This window comes from Apodemus sylvaticus, chromosome 7, assembly GCF_947179515.1.
Source record: "Apodemus sylvaticus chromosome 7, mApoSyl1.1, whole genome shotgun sequence".
Lineage (NCBI taxonomy): Eukaryota > Metazoa > Chordata > Mammalia > Rodentia > Muridae > Apodemus > Apodemus sylvaticus.
The window spans coordinates 63,883,878-63,902,695 of record NC_067478.1 but is presented as its reverse complement, the minus strand read 5'-3'; the positions used below and the strand labels follow the sequence as shown (position 1 = coordinate 63,902,695).

The 18,818-nt window shown below is 52.0% G+C and overlaps 1 protein-coding gene across 2 annotated transcripts in view; it reads left to right on the top strand.

The window, feature by feature from the left end:
• Positions 1-17,559, top strand: part of Igdcc4 (immunoglobulin superfamily DCC subclass member 4) — a 34,169-nt gene extending 16,610 nt beyond the window's left edge. The window contains exons 4-20 of one of the 2 annotated variants that reach the window (XM_052188021.1): positions 326-462; positions 1,733-1,873; positions 2,533-2,688; positions 3,416-3,829; positions 4,265-4,429; positions 4,911-5,048; positions 6,366-6,536; positions 7,942-8,178; positions 8,253-8,354; positions 10,412-10,595; positions 11,209-11,336; positions 11,480-11,650; positions 11,809-11,946; positions 12,773-12,878; positions 13,364-13,592; positions 14,121-14,282; positions 14,790-17,559. In XM_052188021.1, the coding sequence (XP_052043981.1) occupies positions 326-462; positions 1,733-1,873; positions 2,533-2,688; positions 3,416-3,829; positions 4,265-4,429; positions 4,911-5,048; positions 6,366-6,536; positions 7,942-8,178; positions 8,253-8,354; positions 10,412-10,595; positions 11,209-11,336; positions 11,480-11,650; positions 11,809-11,946; positions 12,773-12,878; positions 13,364-13,592; positions 14,121-14,282; positions 14,790-15,245 (3,235 nt within the window). In that variant the 3' untranslated portion in view covers positions 15,246-17,559. Of the gene's footprint in view, positions 1-325; positions 463-1,732; positions 1,874-2,532; positions 2,689-3,415; positions 3,830-4,264; positions 4,430-4,910; positions 5,049-6,362; positions 6,537-7,941; positions 8,179-8,252; positions 8,355-10,411; positions 10,596-11,208; positions 11,337-11,479; positions 11,651-11,808; positions 11,947-12,772; positions 12,879-13,363; positions 13,593-14,120; positions 14,283-14,789 lie in introns of both variants that reach the window. The other variant, XM_052188020.1, reaches the window with a different exon arrangement.
• The last annotated feature ends 1,259 nt before the right edge of the window (positions 17,560-18,818 follow it).

Genomic DNA, 18,818 nt, shown 5'->3' with positions numbered 1-18,818 from the left:
TTGAAAACAAAAACAAAAACAAAACAACAACAACAACAAAAAGGATTACAAAGTGGAGGTGATCCCCTGGGGGAACGGTCTGGCTGGAGGATGGAGGGAGAGGAAGAGCCAGACTCCAGCATGAGAGGCAGAGTCAGCCATGAGGGGTGCTCTTTCTCCCCTGACTTCTCATGGCAGTAGGTTGGGTCCTGGCCCAGACATTTCCTTGCATGTTTCTGCTGATTCACCGCCCCCCCCCCCATCCCTCTACCTTAGCACATCTGCTTCACCGCCCCCCCCCCATCTCTCTACCTTAGCACATCTGCTTCCTCTGTTCCTTCCCAAGGCTCATCACTCTTCCCAATGGCGTCCTCCAGATCCTGGATGTCCAGGACAGTGACGCAGGCTCCTACCGATGTGTGGCCACCAATTCAGCCCGCCAACGATTCAGCCAGGAGGCCTTGCTCAGTGTGGCCCTCAGAGGTAAGGGGACAGGCAGACAGGAAACCTGGGGATTTCTGGGGACTGCTATCTTGGAAATGAAAAGGACTAGGCCTTCAGGAAGCTGATTGGGTAGTAGTTCTACATGGGCTAGACCTGATTTGGGACTCCAACCAGCAGTGGTGGTGGGGGCGCTCGTTCCTCGTTATGGGGTGTCTATGTTTCCTATGTTGGCGAGCAGGCAAGCTATCAAAAGAGGGGTGTCAATATCCTGCAGTCTCTGGTTCTTTCTGCCCTTCCAGGCGCCTTAAGGGCTCCAGGCAAAGGCCCACCCAATCTCCTGATATGCCAGTCTGGCTTCTTGCCACCTGTTCTCTGGTCCTTTTCTATCTTTCTTTTTTTAATTTCAATTTTTTTTAAATATTTATTTTGTGTGTTCATGCATGAGTCCCATAGCACTCGTGAACAGAGAACAGTTTGTGGAAGTCGGTTGCCTTCTTCCACTTAGCGGGTTCCTGGGATCCATCAGACTTGGCTGCAAGCATCTTTAGCTGTTTTGTCTCTTTTCTGCCTCTCTTTGAAAAGCTCCTGCCAGGATAAGGTAGTAAGTAGCAAGGGCACTGGTTTGGGGGGTCACGAAGACCTGTTTTGAATCCTGACTCTTCTCACCATCTGTGTGACCCTGAGACGGGAACGGAAAGTGTTTGGCATTCAGCAGCTGTTCCACAGATCTCACTGCAAGCCTCCCCCAAGGTCGCTCGCTCACTTGTGTCATCCCTCCTCTTCAGTGGTTCCATCCTTTTGTCCCTGGGCTTCTGCGGCTCCCGGCTTTGCGCTCTCTCGGGCACCAGGTCTATGTCTCCCCCTGCTGGACAAACCAGGTGTTCACGGTGCTGCTGCAGGGAGACAGACGTGAACACAGAAACACAGCTCGAAGGAAGCTTCTTTGCTAAAAACTACAGCCCACCTTTTGCTTGTAGAACTCCCAGGCACTTTGGGAAGGGATCTGCCTAACTCACGCAACGCCTTATAGGCAGTCTTAGATCTAGAACAGGGTGCAGAGTCTAAGGCCATGTGAGCTGGATATGAGCAGGAAAATATGGAGGGAGGTATGATCTACCCAGTAACTTGTGGGGTTCCCTTGTGCCAGAGAGCATTCTTCTGGATCCAAGAGAAAGAGCTCTGAGGCTCACTCCGGCTCTGCCTGGCAGCTGCTTTCCCCTTCTGACAGTGAGAACCATGATGCCCAAGGCTTTGGGCATTCAGAAGCAGCTGGTGGCAAACTGACCCTGTCCTCCTATCTTCACTACAGGGTCCTTGGAGGCTACCAGGGGCCAGGATGTGGTCATTGTGGCAGCCCCAGAGAACACCACGGTGGTGTCTGGACAGAGTGTAGTGATGGAGTGCGTGGCCTCTGCTGACCCCACCCCTTTTGTGTCCTGGGTCCGACAGGGTGAGTGCCGAGGAAAAAGGAGGAGACTGGGGGAGTGGGCAAGATGGTACAGTATCTCACAGGCTCCAAGTCAGGAGTTTCTACCTAAAGATGGAAGGAGAGAATTGAGTCCTCAGAGTTGCCCTCTGACTTCCGTAAGCACATGTAAGCATGCTCACGTGTGCACACATTCATGCAATAATAGAGTCTGAAGAAGGCTGTATCAAAGCCTGCTGGTGGGGGCACACATCTTTAATCCCTGACCTTGGGAGGCAGAGGCAGGCAGATCTCTGAGTTTGAGTCCAGCCTGGTCTACAGAGTGAGTTCCAAGGCAGCCAGGGCTACTCAGAGCAACCGTGCCTCAAAAAATTGGGGGTGGGTAGGGGGAGAGACAGAGACAGACAGACACATGATACACAGAGTGTGTGTGAGAGAGAAGGTTGTATAAAATATCTGCCCCCCCCCCACACACACACACCAAAGGCCATTTAGCTATTGTTTACCCACCTCCCATCTGCCTCCATCTGCCTTTCCACCTAGGGATCAGAGAAGGAACTGGGATTCAAGCCAGAGACTGTGGTGCAGCTTTGCAGGGGGTGTAGTGGGATCCTCTTGGTTGGAGATGAGGTAGAGGGACAGTTCCAGCGTCCCCCTCCAGCCTGCTCCTTCTCTGTCACCAGATGGGAAGCCTATCTCCACTGATGTCATCGTTCTGGGCCGGACCAATCTACTCATCGCCAGCGCGCAGCCTCGGCACTCTGGAGTCTATGTCTGCAGAGCCAACAAGCCCCGCACGCGCGACTTCGCCACTGCGGCTGCTGAGCTCCGAGTGCTTGGTAAGGGCTGGCGCTGGGGAACGTTAAGGACCGGTGTGTGTTAGAGGGAGAAGGTGCGATCCTAGAAGACTAACCGTGAGGGAGACGACATGGGAGGAATCTGAATTTTCTGATTGATGGTGATTGTTGGAGGACTGGATTCGGCAACTGGGGATGGATGGGCCCATTTGAGACAGGGATGGAGGAGAGGGGTATTTAAAGTCTCACTCACATGAGGAGTGAGAGCATGGGCGAGCAGGGTTATGGGAGGAGAAAGTGGAATGGTCTGAGGGGTGTGAAGTCCAGGGGCCAGAATCTGTACGTGGTAGCACTCGGAAAGCTGTGGCAGGAGCGTAAGTTCAATCCCACTCAGGGTTGAGGCCATTTACAGAGTGAAAAACCTGTTTCAAAACAAACAACTCAGCTGGAGTGGTGCTGAGGTGGGCAGATCAGAAATTCAAGGCCAACCTGGGCTATAAAAGAGTTTTCTCAACACAACAGAAAACTGGGGGCCAGGCTTGCTGAAAACTGGAGTAACTAACTGCTGGGTAGAGGAGGCAACGGGGAGGAGGGAGTAAAGTTTGCGCTGGGAGAAAGGAGGACTAGCCCAGGAGGGCCCGAGGCGAGTGGAACAGAGCTGGGCCCGGGAGACTAGGGGAGAGGACCTCAGGGCTGGGAGCACGGTGATGGGACACTTGGGGAGGGGTAGGCCCACTTGTCAGAGTCTCTCTTCTGCCCCCCGCCCCAGCTGCCCCAGCCATCTCGCAGGCGCCCGAGGCGCTGTCTAGGACGCGGGCCAGCACTGCGCGCTTCGTGTGCCGCGCTTCCGGGGAGCCACGGCCCGCGCTGCACTGGCTGCACGACGGGGCCCCGTTGCGACCCAACGGGCGCGTCAAGGTGCAGGGCGGTGGCGGCAGCTTGGTCATCACTCAGATCGGCCTGCAGGACGCTGGCTACTACCAGTGCGTAGCGGAGAACAGCGCGGGAACCGCCTGTGCCGCTGCGCCCCTGGCGGTGGTGGTGCGCGAGGGGCTGCCCAGCGCTCCGACTCGGGTCACAGCCACGCCGCTGAGCAGCTCTGCTGTGCTAGTGGCCTGGGAGCGACCAGAGTTGCACAGCGAGCAAATCATTGGCTTCTCTCTTCACTACCAAAAGGCAAGGGGTATGTCTATTCTTGGCCACGGGATCCCAGTTAGGGCAAGTACGGGATGGATAGTTGAAGAATTGCCTAGTGGTGACCTCTGGGGAAGGGATGGGGACCAATCCTGCTGGGAAATGATCTTCAGTCTAGTATTAAAAGTATAGAGTGTACACACACTCCTTCCTGGAGAGAATGCCTCTCTTTCCAGGGTTAAAGGAGCCACCTTCCCCCCACACCCAGCTAACTAACTGCAGGAGGGGCCCCTTCAAGGCACGGGGAACTTCCTGGCCTGTTTTGCAATTAATGCAATGGGTAGACTAGACGGCAGGGGCATTTCTATCCTTCACCCTAGATTGTCTGTGACAATTTAGCTATACATAGAGCAGTAGGATCCCCAGACAGTCTGCAGCTGGTCAGACATGGAATGGGCTGTGACAGTCTCTTTGTCCACCTCAGGAGTGGACAATGTGGAGTACCAGTTTGCAGTAAACAACGACACCACAGAGCTGCAGGTTCGGGACCTGGAACCCAACACGGATTATGAGTTCTACGTGGTGGCCTACTCCCAGCTAGGGGCCAGCCGAACCTCCAGCCCAGCCCTGGTGCATACACTGGACGATGGTAGGACCTCCGAACCTGCAGTGACCTGGGACCCAGAGACACTCCCATTCAGTGTGGCCCAAGGCCCTCTTCCCTGCCTTGTGATGTCTGTCGTGCTCTGTAAATCGGTGGGCAGAGGTTCTTCTTCCCAGTGTAAAATGGGGAAACTGAGGCTTAAAAAATGAAAATGACTTGCCAAGTTCAGCAGGGCAGCTGGGACTTGAGCCCAGCTCTGAGCCCCGTAGCGTGCAGTGCTTCTTCCTAAGGTTCATGTACAGCATATAAATGTTTCTGGCCCACACTGTCCACTAGCCTTGGGATAGAAAGGATGTCTCCTCATTTTCCAGCTCAGGGCTCCCCTGAGAGGCTCCCTTCCTCCCTCAGATCCTGGGCCTGGGCCTACTTCTGACTTGCTATGTGAACGGGGCAAGTCTCTGATCACTCCTGACCTTGTCTTTCCTGTCAGTGGAGCGGAGCTCACACCAATGTTCTTCTGTCTCAGTGCCCAGCGCAGCACCCCAGCTCACCCTGTCCAGCCCCAACCCCTCGGACATCAGGGTGGCATGGCTGCCCCTGCCCTCCAGCCTGAGCAACGGACAGGTGCTGAAGTACAAGATAGAGTACGGTTTGGGGAAGGAAGGTGAGTGGGGCCGGGGCAGTGCAGCAATGTCAATGGGGTTGGGGGTTCTCCCCTAGATGGGGGGTTGTCAGTGGGAGTGGAGCCTAATTGGGGCAGGGGAAAGCTCTGGAAAAGAGTGTCAGGAGACTAGATAGATAGCTCGATGTGTAAAGTACTCATGCAAGCCCAAAGGCCTGAGCTCAATCTCAGACTTCATGTTTAAAAAAAGCAAAAGACAAAAAGCCTGGCACAGTGGTAGTGCCTGCTTGTAATCCCAGTGCAGGGGAGGTGCATACAGGAGGCACCTTGAGGTCCCGGGGCTAAACCAGTGAGTTCCAGGCCAGCGAAAGTCCCTGTGCAGAAGAGGTGGGTGGGACAATACCAGAGAAATGACAGCAGAGGTTGTCATCTGATCTCTAATGTCAGTGCACACGCATGTCCCTGCACATATGTGAACACTCACACTCATGGACACACACAGACACAGTGTTTGGGGGCAGTCGAGGAAAAGGGAAGACAGGAGGGTCGGTAGTCTGAGCACAGATAAGGAGTGTAAGCAGTAGAGCCTTGGACTCAGTTTCCTTTCTGTGAAGCAAGCTATTCGCCTAGGCGATCCTCTGAACCCTTCTAAGTTTTTTGTGTTTGTTTGTTTTTTAAAGATTTATTTATTTTATGTATATGAGTGCTCTATCTGCATGCACACCTGCATGCCAGAAGAGGGCATCAGATCCCATTACAGATGGTTGGGAGTCACAGTATGGTTGCTGGGAATTGAACTCAGGACCTCTGGAAGAGCAGCCAGTCCTCCTAGCAACTGAACCACCTCTCCAGCCCCAGAAACCTAGCTTAAACACCAGAGAAGAAGTGGGAGGCTGCTCCTACTGGGGAGATGATGCCGCTGGTCTGGGGGAGGCGATGTGGTTTGGAAAGGAATGGAAAGTGAGGAAAAGAAAAGGGGGGAGGGTCAGGGTAAACCTAAGGAGAGAGGCTGAGGCCGGAGGCTGAACAGAGGCAGCAGCCAGGACTCCTGACACCAGGTACTGCTTAATGCCCTTAGCCAGTCGTCGAGCCTGTGCGAGGGGTGTGTGTGTACTGGCTGTGGTGGCTCACAGGCGAGGAGAAGTTCATGCCTTGGTCTTTGCATGGTGAAGCAAGGCCAGTGGGCTTCAGCAGCTGCAGGTAGAAGCCCCCCGGGGCGGGCTGGGGGCATGAAGTCTGCCTCTGTGCTGAGGAGGACAGAGGACCTGGAGACCCGGAATGGAAGTCAGTGTGGTAAATTTAGAGATCAATGGTCCCCAGGGAAGGACACCCAGCAGCCTGTCGTTTTTGTCCCAGAAGATGAGGTTTTCTCCACCGAGGTGCCGGGAAATGAGACACAACTTACACTGAATGCACTTCAGCCAAACAAGGTGTACCGAGTCCGGATTTCAGCGGGCACTGGGGCCGGCTATGGAGTCCCTTCTCAGTGGATGCAGCACAGGACACCTGGTGTGCACAACCAGAGCCATGGTATGGAGCTACACGGGCAGCCTGGACAGTGGGTACGGGTGCTCTGTGGCCTTGGAACCAGGGCCACCCCCCTGCACAGACCTGTTATCACATACACACACACACACACACACACACACACACACACACTTGAGGCATCAGGGAGGCCTGGGTGTAGGACTGCAGGGCTGGTCTCAAATATCTCCCTGTTCACTCTGTGACTTTGGCAAGCCACTCACATCGCTAAACCTTCAGTACCTCCAAGGGGTGGCAGCAGGACTAGTCATTGTAATTATACACAGCCAGGTTGGCACAGAATAGGAGCTCCTTGGGCTGAGGCCATGGCTCGTTTGGCAGAGTGCTGGCCTAGCATGTACAAAGCCCTCGGTTCAATCCCCAGGACTGCATATCCCCAGCGTGCTCTGATCCAGGAAGTTCAAGGTGGGCCTCACCTATAGTGAGTTTGGGAGCAACTTAGGAGGCATGAAACTGTTGCAAAGAAAAGAAAGAACCTTAAAAAGTAGCTGGCTTTGCAGAGAGGCCCCTATAGTCTAGTGGTTAAATGGCTACAAAGTCTCAAGGAGGTGCTAGTGGAGGCTCATGCCTTTAATCCCAGCACTCCAGAGGCAGAGGCAGAGGCAGGCAGATTTCTGAATTGTAAGACAACCTGGTCTACTGAGCAAGTTCCAGGAGAACCAAGGTTACACAGAGATGCCCCGTCTTGAAAAACCAAAAAAAGAAAAGAAAAAAAGTAACTACAAAGTTGGTTACCATATTCAGATATTAGACAAACTACAGCGTAAAAAAATAAAACAAAACTGGATTATAGAATTATAAGAATGAAGTAAAAATATACAAAAACTGCCAAGATGACCCAGCTAGTAAAGGGGCTTGCTCCTTTTTCTGGGGGACCTGACTCCCATCGTCTCCCCAGAATTTATTTGGTGGAAGAAATGAGTCCACAACCTGTGGATTCTAACCTCTGACCGCCATATGTACACACATAAATTAAATGCTTAAAAATCTAAAAATACATATACAAAATGTTTGAAACAGGGTCTGACATACAGCCAGCCCTCTACTCCTGAGCTCCGAGTATTGCTCCTCATGGAAATTGTCCAAACCTCCCTCATGATCTATCTCAGCAGCCCCTCGCCTGCACTCCCGCCTTCAAGAGACCTGCAGAAGCCCCTCTGCTGCCTGACCGCGGGTCTGAGCAGAGGCGCCCCCTGCTGTCTCTTGTGCATCCCCGGCAGACGCGCCTGAGCAGCTAACATGCAGAACTCAAGCTCGCCGGGAGGTGGCAGAGTGGAGCAGTAGGGAAAGCCTAGGCACTGCTCTACGCTGTGCTCAGCCCCTGCCCTGCACCAGCTCACCTCCCTGACCAGTTCACTCCTCATTCTCTTCCCTTGTGCCCCTCCCCCAGTCCCCTTTGCCCCTGCAGAATTGAAGGTGAGGGCAAAGATGGAGTCCCTAGTGGTGTCATGGCAGCCGCCCCCTCACCCCACCCAGATCTCTGGATACAAACTCTACTGGCGAGAGGTGGGAACAGAGGAGGAGGCTGATGGTGACCGCCCCTCAGGGGGCCGTGGAGATCAGGCTTGGGACGTCGGGCCGGTGCGGCTGAAGAAGAAAGTGAAGCAGTATGAACTGACCCAGTTAGGTGAGCAGGCCCGGGCTTGGGAGGGTCACGGGCAAGCCAAGCGCAGGGAGAGTGACCCTCATGGCCTTCCCCAGTCCCTGGCAGGCTGTACGAGGTGAAGCTTGTAGCTTTCAACAAACACGAGGACGGCTACGCTGCTGTGTGGAAGGGCAAGACGGAGAAGGCGCCCACCCCAGGTGAGGAGGCGCAGGAGGGGTCTCAGAGCCGCCTTTTCTTTTCTTTTTCTTTTTCTTTCTTTCTTTCTTTTTATCAGCCAGCAGGCAGTGTGCATGACACAGCCACCCAGGCCACTCTCCTGGGCAAGAGACATTCCCCTCATTCTCAAGCTGAGCAGAGCAGATGGCGAGAGACTAGAAAGAGAAACTCCATGTCCGATGGGTGATTGATTCCTGGCTCTAAGTTTAACCTTTAGACAGTGTTTTAGATCACATTCACAGATACCACAGGAGCCATCAGATTATCCCATAATTCTTTTTTGTTTTTTAAGAGTTATTTATTTATTTATTTATTTATTTATTTATTTATTTATTTATATGTGAGTACACTGTAGCTGCCTTCAGATACACCAGAAGAGGGCATTGAATCCCATTACAGATGGTTGTAAGCCACCACGTGGCTTCTGGGAATTGAACTCAGGACCTCTGGAAGAGCAGTCAGTGCTTTTAACCACTGACTGAACCATCTCTCCAGCCCTATCCCACAATTCTTAAGCAGGGGCAGGACAACACAGTGGTTTGTCACCTTGACAATCCAGCCTGACAGTCAGAAGCCAAGAAACCTGGGTTCTAATTCCAACTGGTTCACTTTTTCATTCAGCAAATATTTTACTAAGTATCTACCACATGCCAGCTCTGTCCTGTAAAATCAGTCATGAATAACATGAATAAGGTATCTGCTCTCTTGGAGCTTATTTGATACTTATCTAATAAACATTTGTCATCACCAAATAGTATACGCTATCCCAGACAGTTTTCTATCTGCTTTGTAAGCATTGACTAACTCACCCTCATAAGGCCCCTCATGAGGGCCGGTGAGAGGGCTCAGCAGGTGGAGGTACTTGCTACAAGGCAGGTGACCTGAGCCAGTTTCCGGGCTCCGCCAAATTGTCCTCTGCCCCCCACCCCCATGCACACAGCAGCACACTCCCTCCCTCCCTCCCCTCCACACAACAAATACATGTGTGACTGGAAAGACTCGGTGGTTAAGAATTTTAAATATTTTTTAAAGATTTATTTATTTATATATGTGAGTACACTGTCCCTGTTGCTGTATTCGGACACACCTGAAGAAGTCATTAGATCCCATTGCACATGGTTGTGAGCTACCATGTGGTTGCTGGGAACTGAACTCAGGACCTCTGGAAAAGCAGTCAGTGCTCTTAACCTCTGAGCCATCTCTCCAACCCCCAGAGTTTTAAATATTTTAAAGAAATAAATGTAAAGAAAAGAAGAAGAAAGCCGGGCGGTGGTGGCGCACGTCTGTAATCCCAGCACTCTGGGAGGCAGAGGCAGGCAGATTTCTGAGTTCGAGGCCAGCCTGGTTTCCAGAGTGAGTTCCAGGACAGCCAGGGCTATACAGAGAAACCCTGTCTCAAAAAATATCAAAAACACCACACACACACACACACACACACACACAAAGAAAGAAAGAAAGAAAGAAAGAAAGAAAGAAAGAAAGAAAGAAAGAAAGAAAGAAAGAAAGAAAGAAAGAAAAAGAAAAAATGAAAAAAGAAAAAAGAAAAGAACAAAGAAAAAGAAGAAGAAGAACATCAAGATGTAGGTGCTGTCGTCAGATCCTTATAAGAATAGAAAATGGTGGCACAGAGAGGTTACACTTCTCTAAAGCCACATAGCTAGTAAGTGGCAGTGATGGGTTTGGCTCCAGAGCCACGGCACGCTTCCTCTGTCACATTCTCATCAGTGTTGGGATGTGTCACAGTTGCTCTATGTGTGACCTTAGCAAAACATTACTTCAATTCTTGGGAGCCTCAGTCGCAGCGGGAATAATGCCGCCCAATTCAGAGGATCACAAGAGAGGCCCGGTGCCAGCTGTGGTACTGCACAGCTGTAACGGCTGCACTAGAGGACCAGAGACAAGAGGATGGAGAGTTACAGGCCAGCCTGGGCTACTATGTAATGAGATCCTGCCTCAAAAATAAGAGGGGCTAAAGGTCAAATGAAGCCTACGGAGACCATGAAGGCCCACCTGCTCTCTCTGCTTGGGTCCCCCCCAGACCTGCCTATCCAGAAGGGACCCCCGCTACCTCCTGCTCACGTCCACGCAGAGTCAAACAGCTCCACCTCCATCTGGCTCCGGTGGAAGAAGCCAGACTTCACCACCGTCAAGATCGTCAACTACACCGTGCGCTTCGGTCCCTGGGGGCTCAGGAACGCCTCCCTGGTCACCTACTATACCAGGTATCAGCAAGGGGAGCGCAGCTGGGGTGGTAGATGTGGGCGAGGCCACACCCAGGATCTGCACAGATGTCTCTTCCATGACTGCTGACCCCGGGGGTAACAATAAGGGAGAGATGTCTGGTTCCACCCCCCATGGCAGAGTGTGTGGTCACCCTTTGGTGAGAGTGGGATGCAAGGCTAAAGGCTTCCATCCATTGGCTGGAACCCTGCCCTTCCATCATGCAGAAGATAGCTCCAGGAGCTGCTGGACTGGATGAGAAGATGCCTTGTGAAAGCCAACAGAGAGATAAACTAAGTCAAGGATAGAAGCGATTGCTCCCCCGGGTGCAGAATAACTTAGATTAATTCAGGAAGGTGTCCCAGAGGAGAGAAGGGTCTGTTTTGGAGATTAGACATGGGATAGCATATATCCGATCTCTCTGTGGTTTGCCTGGCTGTGTGTGGGAGGGGATGTTAGTGGCTCGGGGAGCAGCTCTGGGGGGAGGGGCGGGGCTGGCTGGAGGCAGGGGCGGAGCTCCTGGGGGTAGGGGGGGAGGAGACTAGGTGGAGGCAGGGGCTTATGCCTGGCTTGAGGCCTGTCTGAGGGCACTAGTCCTATCCTTTCTCCCCGAAGCTCTGGAGAAGACATCCTCATTGGCGGGCTGAAACCATTTACCAAGTATGAGTTTGCGGTACAGTCCCATGGTGTGGATATGGATGGGCCTTTTGGCTCCGTTGTAGAACGCTCCACCCTGCCTGACCGTGAGTATCCACGGCTCACTCCCCACCTGGGCCACCATTTGCTGGGTCCAAGGAAGGAGGACGAAGAGGAGGCTACGCCCTCATCCCCTATCCCTTGCTTGGGACTGTGTCTCTGACTCCTCACCCCCTCCCCTGTGCTGCAGGGCCTTCAACGCCTCCTTCTGACCTGCGCCTGAGCCCCCTGACACCGTCCACCGTTCGGCTACACTGGTGTCCCCCCACGGAGCCCAATGGCGAAATCGTGGAGTATCTAATTCTCTACAGCAACAACCACACCCAGCCGGAGCACCAGTGGACACTGCTCACCACAGAGGGTAAGGGCGCCCACCCCTGCCTCCTTGCCCTTTTGTTCTGAGGGCTTCTGGGATTGGAGGCTGAAGCTACTGTCTGGGTGCAAAGTTGGCTGGCCTGTGGTGCTTCAGCCTCCTGCCTACATTCTGCCTACCACCCTGCCGCCCGCTTCCCACCACAGGAAACATCTTCAGTGCAGAGGTGCACGGCCTAGAGAGTGACACTCGCTATTTCTTCAAGATGGGAGCCCGCACAGAGGTGGGGCCTGGGCCCTTTTCACGATTGCAGGATGTGATTACTCTGCAGGAGACATTCTCAGGTACCAGGCAGGAGGGAGGAGGCCCTAGGGTCAACCTGAGGCCCCGAGACCCCTAGATTGGCTCCCAAGGCCCTGCCTTCTGGAAATTTCATTTCCTTTACTTTGGAGCCTTTGGGGGGTGAGAGATGGGGGAGCAGTGACATCTTGGTAGAGGGACTGTCATAGCTTTGAGGGGTCTTTTATTATTTTATTCTGTGTGTGTGTGTGACACAGTGCACATGCGAAGGTCAGAGGACAAGAGAGTTGGGTTCATGGGACTCTTGCTTTGCTCGGAGGATTGGTGAGCTCCTGGGATCTATGAAGATGTGGGCAGCCGGCTGTGTAGACACTCACAGGGTTCAATTAAGATACAAAATGAGAACCCAGGGCCCCTTATTGAAAATTATTGAAGATATGAAGATGGTCCAATGGGGCATTAACCACACACAGGCCTGAGGACCATGAGGACCTGAGTTCAAATGCCCAGTACCCATGTAAAAGTTGGATGTGGCCGCTTATGCTGTGATCCTTGATGAGGAAGCAGAGACAGGAGGTCTCTGGGGCGGAGAGTGATTGGAGAAGTCATGTGATGTGGACCTCTGACCTCCACACCACACATACATGCACTATGTAGCTCCCCATGTACAGACATCACACACATGTGTACACACCACACCTAGAGTCCGTCTCAGTTATACACACACACACACACACACAGAGCATGATTGAGCACCCCAAAGGGGAGACTGAGGCTAGCCAAGTTCCATAGATGGCCCCCCTCCCCGGTTTATGAGCACTGTGACCTACTGACCTACTGACCTTGGGTTACACCTTTCTCTCCCACCAGACTCCCTGGATGTGCACTCTGTCACAGGCATCATCGTGGGCGTCTGCCTGGGCCTTCTCTGCCTCCTGGCCTGCATGTGTGCTGGCCTACGACGAAGTTCCCACAGGTGAACCAGGGAGCCAGTGAGACTAAGAGAGTTACCAGGAAGGACTGCAGAGTGGACAACGGAGCCTGTGCTTCCCTGCTGCCCCTGAAGCCCAGGATAGTTAGGGCTATGGAGGTGGAGTGGGGTTCAGTGCTACATTTGCCCCCATGTGAGGCCCTGGCCTCCATCCTCAGTAGCACAAAACGAGTTGATAATTTATTTATTAGGATTCTGAGATGAAGGATTGGGGCGTTGTTCTCATGAGAATATACAATAGACTAAGGGGCGCCCCAGTCCCCACACTTCAGTAAGCGCATGCTGAGCTACCTGTGACCTTCCCGCAGAGCTTCCTGCTGGAAGTTTCGATGGAAAATCACCGCATCCGAGGAAGGGTGCCGTTTGTGGGGTCGGGCTGGATGGACTGTATTCCTGCCTTTTTGGTTGATCGCACCAGGAAACCAAATCCACTCTTGTCTGATCCATAGCTTTGTTCCTGTTGCTTGCAGGGAAGCCCTCCCGGGACTGTCCTCCACAGGCACCCCTGGAAACCCAGCACTCTACTCAAGAGCTCGCCTCGGGCCCCCCAGTGTTCCTGCTGCCCATGAGTTGGAGTCCCTCGTGCATGCCCGTCCCCAGGACTGGTCCCCACCACCCTCAGATGTGGAAGACAAGGCGGAAGTGCACAGCCTTATGGGTGGCAGCAGTTCAGATTGCCGAGGCCACTCTAAGAGAAAGGTGAGATTGGAGTCTCTTCAGGTCAGAGGCTCACATGGACCCATTCCCAAATCGAACACCAGGGGGCACCAGAGCCCAACGTCTGCCGGTGAGATGCACACCCGCCATCTAGAGAAAGCCTGTGCATCCCACCTGGAAGGGCCCCAGAGCTGTGTTTGCTAGAACACTCTCTTCACTTACCTAATATGGAGAAAAGAGATGGGTCGCTTTTGCTGTAGCCAAGTAGTGCCGGTCCCAGGATAAAGTGCGACCTCATAGGCCGGGTCCCCTGGCACACCCTGACCAAGTGGGCGCTCAGTCCTCCCATTTCCCCAGTTACCTCTGCGATAAGAAGGAGTCCGCCGAACTTGGGAGCTTCAGATTCTGCACATCAAGTGTTGTTAGGCTCCTGACTCTGCCCTTCCTATGCTCCTACCTCAGTTCTCACCCCTGCCCGAGAGAGGGGCTTTAGCGTGGAATCTGTCTGCAGATTACAGGTCCACAGGTCTGAACCCTGCATGCCCATACTGTCTCCTTCCTTCTCTGCAGATCTCCTGGGCTCAGGCAGCAGGGCCCAACTGGGCAGGCTCCTGGGCAGGCTGTGAGCTGCCCCAGGGTGGTCCAAGGCCGGCTCTGACCCGTGCTCTGCTGCCTCCAGCAGGAACTGGGCAAACACTGCTGCTACAGGCTCTGGTGTCTGATGCCATAAAGGTCAGTCAGTGTTGTGAGAGGAAGGCGGAAGCAGGAGGGAAGGCCCTATGCATTTCCAGGCACAGAAATGTATTTGGAAACCCTGTCTCAAAAAACCAAAACAAAAACAACAATAAAAAATGTATTTGGAAGACCTTGTAGCTTCCAACGGGGAGTGGGGAGCAGGAAGCCAGTTTGGGGCCGTCCTTTTCTTTACTTGGATCTAAGTGGCACATAATAGACTTACAGAGTATCTGAAGGCGGCCTTAACCCCGCAGATGCGGTCAGCCCCTCCTGCTCTTGATGGAGGTCCTGTATCTAGTACTTTCTGGAGGCCTGAGTGAGGGCAAACTTGTGACCCTCTATTTCCTGCCTCTGCCAGAGCCTGACCATCATTACCGTTCCGGGTGGAACAGTGTTTGTATTGTCTGATGGGAAGTCAGCCACTCCCACCCCACATATGTTGATCCTTTTCTGAAGACCATTCTCAGTGATGCTCACCTAGCCTTCTGTTCTCCACTCTGCCAGAGCAACGGGAGGAAGAAGCCGTCCCCAGCCTGCAGGAATCAGGTGGAGGCCGAGGTCATTGTCCATTCCGACTTCAGTGCATCCAAAGGATGTCCTGACCTCCACCTCCAAGACCTGGAACCCGAGGAACCCCTGCCTGCAGAGGCTCTGCCCTCCGCCTCTGGAGCCGTGGATCTGTCTCAAGGAGCAGACTGGCTGGGCAGGGAGCTGGAAGGGTGCCAACCAGCAAGCACTGGGCCAGAGAGGCTCACCTGCTTGCCAGAAGCAGCCAGTGCCGCCTGCTCCTGCTCAGACCTCCAGCCCAGCACTGCTGTAGAGGAGGCACCTGGGAAAAGCTGCCAGCCCAAAGCCCTGTGCCCTCTAGCTGTCAGCCCAAGCCTTCCCAGGTCCCCCGTGGAGCAGAAGGCAGATATGGCTCAGGGACATGACATGCATGGCCACACATGTGTGTACTAGAGATACCAACAAGCCCTTGGAGACTCTGGATTCTTTGGCTGGGGTGGGGGAGAACTTTATTCTGCCCCATATTCTGCATCACATATGTGATACCGGAGGGACTTGAGACATAGCTCCGTGTGATGGGCACGTGTGAAGTCACATGTGTGTGTGTGTGTGTGTGTGCTGGTTGAGCTGGGAAACCTCTCCCTATGTAGCAGTCACTGTGGCCCGATTGACCCTCTGTGGCAGGATGGTGTAGCAGTGATCGGGTGCCAGCTCTTTGAGCTTTAGCCTTGTCACCTAGCCTTTTATTACACTCTGAGAGTGTCTCCAGTGCTGTGTCTACAAAGACAGCGCCAGCCCCTCTCCTGTCAGCTGTGCTGAACAGAGTGCCATTCAGCTCCACAGGCCTACCACCACCACACCACCGCAGCCTGCACCAGCATGGTGGGCACACCCCTGGCCTCCTAAGCTCCAGATGGCTGTGTGAAGCCAGCTCCCTCTCCTTTGAGCAGCTCTGAACCTAATTTCGTAATCTGGGAAGTGCCTGGTTTGGGAAATCTTCTTTAGCCCCCTGTCACTCCCTGCCCCTTCATTGTTCTGGTGATCTGTCTTGTGCCTCCTTACTTGCTTATCCTGGGGCCCTTCTCTTTCCCATGATGCCCCGTATCTCCTCACTGCTCCCATGCTTGTCTTTATGTCCTGTGTTTCTTGTCCCTGAGTTCAACCTATGCACCCTTTCCTAACAACATGACTACCTCATGTCCGCTTCAGACCATAGTGTGACCCCTGGGTCCCCAAAGCTCCCCTGCCAGCCGCCGTCCTGGGCAGATGACCCACTCCAAGTAGATCTGGAAAAGACCTTGTAGCTTCCCTGACTGCCCTCCCTTTGGTATTGAGAAGAGCAGATTTTCTGTGGAAGAGATGAATCCAGGCTGCCCCAGGGAAGCCGTTATGAGGGGTAGGGAGTGAAACCAAGAGGCTGAAAAAAAAAAAATGGCTGCCGCCCATCTGCACAGAGAAATGGGTGTGTGCTTTTGATGTGCAGTCCTGGCTAAAGCTGAAGGGGTGAGGAGTACCAGAGCTACAGTGGCTCAGCTCCCTGACCCTGGAGCCTTGAACCTGGATTCAGAATGGCAAAGAGTTTCCTCCACGATGCTATAAGTGAAGTCTTTGCACAGGAAAAGGGCAGCTGACTCATTTTATTTTATCTTTCTTTACACTGAGTCCAGAAATCATCTTACCACACAGGGCCAAGCCTGACTGGTATTTCCTGAGTCACAAAGCCATACCATCTCTTTGATTCCTCACCTCAGCCATGCTCCAGGATCATCTGTGATCTCTTGCTGCACGTCTTTCTATTTTAACTGGCTGGCACATCAAGTGTTAACTCCGGCTTCTGGGCCAAATTAGAAATAACCAGTCTATCTTCCTTTTTTTTTAAATGTCTTTCAGTGGAGGTGCAGCTTCTGAAAGCATCTGTGTTCATTAGCCTCATGTGTCACTCATGTTTGACCCCACCCACATTTCCTTCTCCCTTCTTCAGCCAGCCTATGATAACACTAAAGATTATTGATGCTGGTTTCATATCTCATTAAAGACAGGATTGTCACTTGAACTACTTCTATAGCATTCAGAGTGGCCATGGCCAACACCAACACCACCGTATGTTTCTTCATTGCTCTGAAGGTCAAAAGCCTCATTTTGTTTTCCTGGTTAGATTTTCACCCCCTTGCCTTGAATGAAATAACCGTTTTAACAGTAGGCTCTTAGCATCACACCACATAGTCATTCCTCATGTTCTTGTTTAACAAGCACTGAGGTTCTGGTTTAAATTAAATAGCTGCAAATGAGACAATTTATAACCCATTAGGCTGGGTGGAAAATTGTTTCTCGAAAGCAAATAAGTAATAAATCTGGTATCTGCCTATAACTCACAGTTGATAAGAAAGTAGCCAGAACTCACTAGCATTATGTATGACTTGAGTTCTGAGTAACTGGGGAGTGTTAGATTTGTGACTTTGTAGCAGCAGGTTTTATTAGGAAAGAGTCTATTGGCCTTTTACAGGGTATTAATCCCTTTGTCGCCTGCCATGGATGCCTTAAGTTCTTTTGAGTCTCGTTTAAGAATCTTTCTTTTCTCGAAGCATGACAAGTGTACTTGATACTTACATGCTCACTCATTTACCTGTGCTTAGTTTGTGCTGGTTTATTTAATTGCGCTTGCCAGCATCATGCTTCCTCCTTACAAATATTATATTCTTTATTGTTACACTAAGGCATTGATCATGTATCTGTCCCCGTAATGAATTAATAAACTATTTTCCAGACATGTTGCTCTCTTAATTTTAGAGATTTTTGCATGTTGGTTTGCACAGAGGCCAGAGCACTTCCGATCCCCTCGCACTGGGTTTTCCAGTAGGTGTGAGCCATCCAGTACGGGTACTGGGAACCAAACCAGGATCCTCTGCAAGATCAATAAAGCACGGACAGCCACTGAGCCATCCCTCAGCCTCAAGATATGTTCTTGCTGGAACCAACTGACTAGAGTTTTCTCAGTCTTCCTGGCCCAGGAGGTTTAATTCCTACCAGGATAGGAAACAGTAAATTTTGAGAGTAGAAAGAAGATGGGTGGGTCCAAGGGGAAAAAAACTAAAGCCTCATCCAAGTATGGATACTAAGTGCTTGTCTTTTATCCCAGCACTCAGGAGGCAGAGGCAGAGGCAGGGGCATCTCTGAGTTTGCAAGGCCAGCATGGTCTACAGAGAGTTCCAGGACAGCCAGGGCTACACAGAGAACGCTTGTCTTGAAGAAAAAAAAATCAACCAAATAACAACAAAAACTCCTGCAACCTCTTTCCCACTCAGTAAGCATGTAGGAAACAAACATGCACAAAAGCATACACTCTCATAGACACACCCACACACAGATACATGCGTATTAAAAAAAAAAACTTTCAAGCTAAGAAAAAGGGACTGCAAATGTCATTGTGCAGTTGAAAAGTTACCTAGCATGTGGAAGGAGTGTTTGCCTGCAGGTACACGGATATACCACATGCATGCCTTGTAAGTTGTAGGAGTGTTATCAGATCCCTGCCAACCCTTTGAAATTGTGATGTGCATTGTGGTCCATGGATGTGTTGAGCCACATCATAGCTGTTCTGGGATGTATCTATTTTTAATGCACCCCTAGGCTCACCCTGCAAGTTCTTCCTGAATATCCTCAAGTGTGTACACAGTCTCAGAACTTTCCACGCTCAGACCCATATACTCCACACATCTCAGGATCACAGCTGCCCTCTGCCCTCTGCTGAGATCTTTAAGGAGCCTAAAAAGTACCTTTTCATTGGAAGGAATCGTAGGCCATCAGAGACTGTCATGCCCAGGACCACCCCCAAAGTGGCTGGTGGGCCAGGCTCAGAGTTAATTGACAGATCATACAGAGAGATACTGCACATTTTGCAAGCAGCAGAATAGCCATTATTTGCATATCACCCTCAGACCATAGGTTGTGATAAAGAAGAATTAAACACTTGTCAAGATGAATTTAAAATGACAGCAATTCAGGGCACCAATTTGACCTCTCTAGAGT